The sequence below is a fragment of the Bombyx mori genome, chromosome 13, assembly GCF_030269925.1.
Source record: "Bombyx mori chromosome 13, ASM3026992v2".
Lineage (NCBI taxonomy): Eukaryota > Metazoa > Arthropoda > Insecta > Lepidoptera > Bombycidae > Bombyx > Bombyx mori.
In genome coordinates this window covers 17,618,902-17,626,594 of record NC_085119.1, presented here as the reverse complement: position 1 = coordinate 17,626,594, position 7,693 = coordinate 17,618,902, and the positions used below count along the sequence as shown (strand labels likewise).

Here is a 7,693-nt window from a genome sequence, read left to right as displayed (position 1 = left end):
CTCACGGGGCTCAAACCTGACGATGTTTCTAACACGAACCCTAGTAAGAGCAGTGCTTCGCAGAATCTACCACCGGATCGGAAACGCGACCCACTGAGAAGATTCGGCGAGAAACTCAGTGAGCTTAATCAGGGTTAATTTACTTGCCGACGAGAACGATGACCGGTGCTTGTGGAACCTAAAGGCACTGTTAGTGGACCGGGAGGATCCGAGATGACGTGTTTTGGGCGACGTCGACTGTTTACCATTTGGTTTGTAGGATCGGCTGTGTAGTTTCCAGCGGCCACGATGACAAGAATCTCATGTCGTGCCGCTTTATCGAAGTGGGAGATACACTTCATGAACCACTCGACTGTTGAGAGAGGGAAAGGACAAAGTGAGTTAGGTCGTTATTTTACATCGCTAGGTCACCGGTGTGAACAGTTTAGTTTCTGAAATATTTACAGAGAGCGGTACTTTAATAAAACCAACGTTTTAAATTATCACTAAAAATATTATTATATAAGCCCTAAGGACTCGTTCGGTATTGATCGCATACCAGCCGGTCGAAGTACGTTGAAGTTCCACTTTTTTCACATGTACCAAGTTGCACACGCACCATTCTCTTTTACAGAGCTACAAACTTCCGGAGCGCGTCATACTCCCTGAAAACGTCGAAGTGAAGTGAAATAAAGTAAATGATCTATAGTCTATACGTAAACATGCATGTGCGTATGTGCCCTACATGCTCCGACAGTTTAAGTAAATTCTCGCGATTTTTTTCCTTTCTTATATTTTAAATCACGAAATAATAATCTAAGAACTCTGACATTGTTTCATGTCAGGTTCAGCAGTAATACCAATGTAACCATTGCATTAGACGCCTTAAACTCTAACACTAGGAGTAAGGATCCCGGCAACCGTAGGGCCGTGCAACCTCACAGCCCACCTGATGTTAAGTTGTTACTGGAGCCCATAGACATCTACAACGTAAATGCGCCACCCACCTTGTAAACCCACCTTGAGTTTCTCGTCGGATCTTCTCAGCAGGTCGCGATTCCGATTCGGTAGTAGATTTATTCGTGAAGCAGTTACTCTCCCTTGGAAGCGCTCGAGCAACTGTTAGCTAATCCTACCCCTCCTGGTTGAGCTTTTGCTCAGTGGAAAGACCTCCGGTCCATTAGTAATCCATCAATCATATAAATAATAATTTTTATCAATGGCTTTGTACACAAACAGTCGATTACTTTTTGTTCAGCACCCACTAGGTATGTGTAGGGTATCTATTAAGAAAAATCTGTTTCCCTTATCACTTCATTTTAATATCACTGGCGTAGAAATATGAGTACACAGTGAACCAGTATTCGCGTGGGTTCTGACGACCGGTTCTAACTGGTAACGTGCTGTTGTCGCAGCGGCCGCTCCGTCGGGCGCGCGAGGAGGCAAGCGCTGTGGACTGGTCGAGCTTATCGTACTTTGTTGTTTTAAAGCGGGAGCTAGAATTAAAACGAATCGTATGGTGTGGTAAGTCATTTATTGAAGGTGCGTCACGCGGGCGGCAGGTGCAGCGGCTGGAAGTCAGCGGCGCCGGCGGGGCGCAGCGCCAGCGCCAGGCCGGCGGGCGCCGCGCGCAGCCGCAGCGTGCAGCCGCGCGCCACCAGCCCGCGCTCCGCCGCCAGCGCCAGCTGACTCACCACGCGCCGCTCCACCTCGTGCTGGATGGAGCGCGCGCCGTAGTGCACCTCGTACCTGCGCGCACACCTCACCTCACCACCACATCTGCCGCGAGCCACCGAGAAGACTCGGCGGGAAAATCAGTAGGCTAAGACGTGGCACTATACGACTACTTTTATTCGTAAAGAGATTCCACATTGGTCAGAAATAATGAAATCATTAAAGTGACCACTTACCTATTGTGTCATGAAACTATCTTAAAAAGAGCCCAGTAAGTCCGGGGACCATCTCAAACATACAAATGTCGGGAGGCCACGCACCCGTCGGCCAGGGCTCCCAGCACGTCGTCCTCCCAGAGCAGCAGCATGCCGTGCCGCTGGCGCGCGCGCGCCGCCCAGCGCTGCAGCTCGGCCTGCACCAGCGCCAGCAGCTCGGCGCGAGAGAACGGCAGGAAGTAGACGATCTCGTTGATGCGACCGAGGAACTCGTCGCGCCGGAACTGTCGCTTGAGGATGGGCCGCACCACGTTGTCCTTGAAGTGCCGCGACACCTCTAGCGTCGGCTCTTGCTCCTCTTCTTCACCTTCCCGCTTCCCTGGGACGTTACACTCCACCAGTTCAGAAACAGTAAAATGGATACCATCTCACAATTGACGTAAAGTTTGTCACAAGAAAAGAAACAGAACCGCTCGCGTCCCTCACGCCGCCAAGAGACACGCGGTAGAATGGCGGAGAATAGAAAAAATCTATAATAGCATGGTCTCTTCTTTAAAAAAAAATTGCAAAAAGGTGGTACCGACCAGGGTAATTGTGAGCGGAGGGCGACGCGACCCGGCACCGACCCTGCCTCGGGCCGTTGGAAGATCTTCTTGCGAAATGTTGCAAAATATTAAGACAGCTTAAATGGTCATTGAACATACGCGCGTTCCGATGAAGAACTGGGGTAATGTCCGCGGGCCGGCAACCCTCACACCTTTGAGTGGACGGCTAGTTCGTGTAGCCATATATAACTAATTTTAAAAGTTCCGGCCATGAAATCCCGTTAAATTTATAAACTTATTATAAATTATGATTTTGTTTTTAGCTTAGATTAATGTGAAATGGTTACTGCAGTACACAGACATCAAGAACGTAAATGCCACCACCCACCTTGAGACATGAGTTTTAATGTCTTATTTTTACAGTACAACGGTTACCCAGTCTTCAAACGCATTACTGCTTCACGGCTTCATAGGCCGGGTGGTGGTACCTGCCCCCCCCCCTCCCCTGTGCAGTGTGCGGGTGCGTACCGCGCCTGGTGGCGGCGAGCGCGTCTGCCTCGCGGCGCAGCTGCAGCCCGTACTGCGCGATCTCGTCGGCCGCCAGGTTTGACGTCATCACGAATATGGCGTCCTTACACTCGATCAACTTGCCCTTCCCGTCCGTCAGCCGGCCCTGCCCAACGACACTCTACATTGCGCGCAGCCACTGGGACCCGACCTCACGAGGCCGCGTGACGTCATCTACGTGAGCTAACAATACTGGAGTGCATCATATTACTTAGCTATTTAAACTGAACTCATCTTTAATACCGAAAAAGTTTTATTATAATTCCTTCCAAAATAAGTAGCTCACGGTCTATCAAGAGACTGCGGGAGTCGGCGGCCCGGTCTCCTCTTTGAGTGCTCACAAGGTCGTATGGAAACTGTGCTGCGCCCGCGTCCGGAGAACTGAAGAGGTTCATCATTGCATTATCAAAGCGGGAAAGGACTAATTTCTTCGCAGACCCAGCCCCGCTAGAGCGGACCGACAGTCTATAACTGTGGGACAGTCGACATCGCGCACCTCGTCAAAGAGCTGGAGCAGGACCGTGAGGACGTCGGGGTGAGCCTTGTCCACCTCGTCGAACAGCACCACGGCGTCCGCTCGCTGCGCCAGCGCCCGCGTGAGCTGGCCGCCCTCCTCGTGGCCCACGTATCCGGGAGGGGCTCCGATGAGTTTCGCCACCTCGTGTTTCTCCTGACCAGTCAAGACGCTCGCATTACTTTGACGGTTAAAATACTTACTGTTAACTTGCTGTTCCATAGAAATATAGGACTACCTGGTACTCGGACATATCGAGACGTATGAACGCGGCCGGGTCATCCTTGTGCATGTAGCGGGCGAGCTGCTTCGCTAGCTCCGTCTTCCCGATGCCGGAGCTCCCCAGGAACAGGAACACCAGGGGATGGTCGTCGTCGGCCCAACCGTTCTCCTTGCGGCGCACGGCGGCGGCGACGGTGTGGATGGCGGCACGCTGTCCCACTATGTACTGCTTCAAGCGGCGCTCCAGAGGGAAGCGGCGTCGCTCCTCAGCAGCGGCGGCGGCTGCTTCCTCCTCCCGTCGGCGCACGGCTCGCTGGATGAGGTCGCGGGTGGGCGAGGCGTCCCGCGCGTAGTGCAGGGGGCGACGGCCGGCGTGGTCGCGAGCGGCAGGGTCCGCGCCGGCGTCCAGCAGCGCCGCGGCGGCGTCGTGCGAGTCGGCCAGCGCCGCGTAGTGCAGCGCCGTCCAGCCCAGGAAGGAGGCGCGGGCGTTCATGCCGCCACAAAACTCGTCCTCCCGTCGTTGCAGCGCGTCCAGCGGATGCATGCCGGCGGCCGAGGCGGCCGTCGCCGCACCCGCATACTGTTCCTACAAACATGTCTTGTCGCTTCATTTTGTTAGTTTAGTGAACAACAGTCATCAGCTGCCGTTCGAAGCGGTTCTTACCTGTAGGTCAGGTTTGGCCCCGAGTTTGATAAGTTCGCGGACGACGTCGGGTTTGTCGTTGGCGGCCGCGACCATGAGCGCAGTCCAGCCGAGCGGGTGACGGCGATCCACCGGGCCTCCCTCGTCATCTTTCTTTGGTTGCTGACTTTCTTTAGCAATAAGGTATTCCGCTTGCCTGATTTATTTAATTAAAAATATTTGATTAGGTTGTGGCGGTAGGTAATATAGCAAGGTATTTGACATATCACTGAATCTCCTTTACAACATTTTCAGGACAGTTATATATATATATAAAGTTTATATATATATATGTAACTTCTATCCGATTAATCCTTAAAGAGGTTAATATGTTATTTATATCATTCTTCTATATATGACATAAATAGAATTTCGATTATTAAAACATTAGAACATTAGACATATTAAGAGCATTTTTGCAATATTAAAATATAAAAAGAATGGTGAAGCATTAGCTTTAAATGTTGTTTCTCTTTATAAGAGCAACTCAATTGCTATAGTTTTACAAAGCTAAACTGTATTTTGATACAAATAAAATAATACATTATATATATATAAAAATTCCAAACAATGTCGACCTACTGAAAAATTTCACGATGGATGATCTTCACTTTGTCGTTAACCCCCAAAAAGTTAATAGTTTCTCGTAAAAGTTGTTCGAGAATCATTAATTAAAGTGAAAACAATTCACTATGTATATAATAGTTTTTTACCTATGACATTGCCGTTTTACAATGTTGACTATTGGAACAGTAATTTATATTAGGCTGACAATAAATTTTAAAATACAAATGAATTTTATTTAAAAAATACGTAATTTAAAATTTCGGAAATTTGTTTATTGATTAATACCTTGTTTTTACTACATTTTTATGTATTTCATGAATAAAAGTTCAATTTAAAAAAAAAAACCCTGAAACCTAAAAGTAGCAACGACGACTTAATGGGGACTACTACTGCTTCGCGGCAGAAAGCTGGTACTGGCCTGCGGGATTAGAACATTGTTGCATTGCTTAATGCAAATGCACCAGGCTTCTTATCCTTTAGGCCACAACAACTTCACTGGTTCAGCACCTAAGCAATGTCCAAACTGACTTTCCCCTAAAAAGTGATAGTTAGTTAATGTTCTTGTTTTCATTAAACAAGGTGGACCAAATATCTGCAGTTATGTGTTGCAGTTTGATGTTTAAGAATACTATGAGACTATGACCCTGCATCTCATGAAGTTTCATACACATTAGGATGTCTGTGGGGTACAAATAAGCCCTTAACACCTGGTGAGCTGTGGCCTTGTTCACCTGTGTATGCAGTAAACAATAATAATAATAAAAGATATATCCTTACCTTTTTAACTCTTCGACATTTCCTATTTGGGCTGCTCTGAAAAACCTTTTTTCTGTAAAATGAAGTGAATTGCTTTAGATAAAATTATTTTTAATTACATTTGCAAATTATGAAGTATTTGTTCATAGAACTATATCTAAAACGATTTAACTGATTGCCAGAGAATTCATATAGCCCTGCCAGTTACCCTTAGACATCAATGTAATCATACTTTTGTTATAGTTTAAAAGTTAATTTTTAGATATATTTCTCCTATTTATATAAAAATTGGTTCCCCATTTACAGACTTTTGATAGTTTCAACTGTTAGCCAGACAAATTTGTTGCCACAGGCTCTTACTCTATAGCTGATGAAATGATAGTTTGAAAATTCCTATGCTGTCTATTTCTGCTATTCCTAAGGCTGGTGTTAGCAGATTGTCTCAGGTTGGGCCCATGAGTTTACATCCCCGTCCGCGCAAAGCTGGAACAGCCCCTTAGGCTACTAGCGAACAAGTAGGGAAAAAAATAGATTTTTCTCTCAAACTATACAGTAGCCAGCAGTCAAGTCTCATAGAAAATCTAAGAACTATTGAGTCTCAATTTATATTTATCTGGATATCTAAACCCATTATTTGATTAAATGGAGAATATGATACTTCTTCTTACCGTTAAAAACGTGATCCGCAGCGAGTAGAGCCAAGGCCAATGAGCCCACTCCTAGGGTGACACGATTTACATCTAAACGTTGTTTCCTCTCATTTCCAGAACTATTGTATCCTGAAGATATTCGATGTGCTGCCACCCCTGCAAGTCGTGCCGTCCGTCGTAAAGCACGCACACAACACGTTGCAGGTCTAAGACTCGACATATTATTTTGTTCTCTTCTTGACTTAAAATAATAATGTGTAAGTCTTCAGTGAAAACAAATCTACTGAATCCGGCTTGCCATAGAGATAGAATATATAAATCCCAATTTTGTCATTTTTAGTGTAGCATCGTAAGGCAAGTTAATTTCATATTTTTCTAGTAATTTTCCAAGCTTTTCTAGTAATTTTAGATGTTTACTAAATGCCAATTCACTTTTTTGTTTCATCCATTGGATTGGCAAAGGGAAAATAGTCCATGTATTGGTTACACAATAAAATAGGAAATAAATATTATTTAAAATTTTATAAAGGAGTGTTCTTTCACCGTGATGGTAGTGTCACAGTTACAATGTCCACCACCAAGCTTAAGAGAAGATTAAGTAAGTTGCCATACTTTTGTTGATATTGAGATACTAATATTTGTCCATGGCTTCGATTGTTACTTAAATTTTAGGTTTTTAATTAAGCAAGAGTAAGAGTTAAAGTAATATTTTAAAAGGAATTTAATGTAATTTATAAATATTTTTTATTCGTATCAAACTATGCGTCCATGGTATCTATACATTTTTGCTAGCACACTCGTAATTTTCAGTGCCCTTCTTGAAGAAGTCAGAGTGTGCGGGAGCAAACACTCTTTAAAGAAATGTTGTACCGGCTCTCGGGTATTGATTTTTAACCCTGCCAAGAATCTGTCCAAATTTTTACTTTTTCTAAATTCTGTCGGCGCAAGGTAGTGTAAGTACGGTGAATGGCGCAAAACTTCGGGCCTTACGCTCTACAGCGTGCAGTATGCAGAAACGTGTAGCAGTGCGGACGAACAAAACCAGGCTGGCCAGAGATTCGCGAGCTTCTCCATTATTGTGTCTAGTTACTCATAGTACGGACGATCTCCAACACGATGGACCGACCTCATAAAATCTGTTACTCACTCCAACATAAATGTTTGCTCTCACTCTGCGAAACATCGTGCCACATGGCGTCGCATCGCGAGAGTATCGGTATCGCAGGATCCGACTGATGCATGACCACGACCACTCTGTCAAGAGTGTACGAATAGGAAGAACTCATAGTACTTATCCCACCATCGTTCGTGTGTAACTTCGA

At 45.8% G+C, this 7,693-nt stretch overlaps 1 protein-coding gene across 1 annotated transcript; it reads right to left on the bottom strand.

Moving 5' to 3' along the window:
• Positions 1-1,496: 1,496 nt before the first annotated feature.
• On the bottom strand, positions 1,497-6,966 carry LOC101736445 (mitochondrial disaggregase). The gene is made up of 8 exons (XM_038014910.2): positions 6,390-6,966; positions 5,743-5,794; positions 4,381-4,555; positions 3,733-4,302; positions 3,477-3,650; positions 2,942-3,086; positions 1,974-2,247; positions 1,497-1,728 (listed from the first exon to the last, which is right to left on the bottom strand). The coding sequence occupies exons 1-8, from the start codon at positions 6,589-6,591 to the stop codon at positions 1,527-1,529; spliced, it is 1,794 nt and encodes a 597-aa protein (XP_037870838.1). The 5' UTR covers positions 6,592-6,966; the 3' UTR covers positions 1,497-1,526.
• Between the last annotated feature and the right edge of the window lie 727 nt (positions 6,967-7,693).

Bases quoted from the DNA above. Each gene is read 5' to 3' on its own strand.
- LOC101736445 (XM_038014910.2), bottom strand. From the start codon at position 6,591: ATGTCGAGTCTTAGACCTGCAACGTGTTGTGTGCGTGCTTTACGACGG. The intron at 5,795-6,389 runs GTAAGAAGAAGT...TTCATTTTACAG, and splicing joins TGCGGATCACGTTTTTAACG to AAAAAAGGTTTTTCAGAGCA. The intron at 4,303-4,380 runs GTAAGAACCGCT...ACATGTTTGTAG, and splicing joins GGGCCAAACCTGACCTACAG to GAACAGTATGCGGGTGCGGC.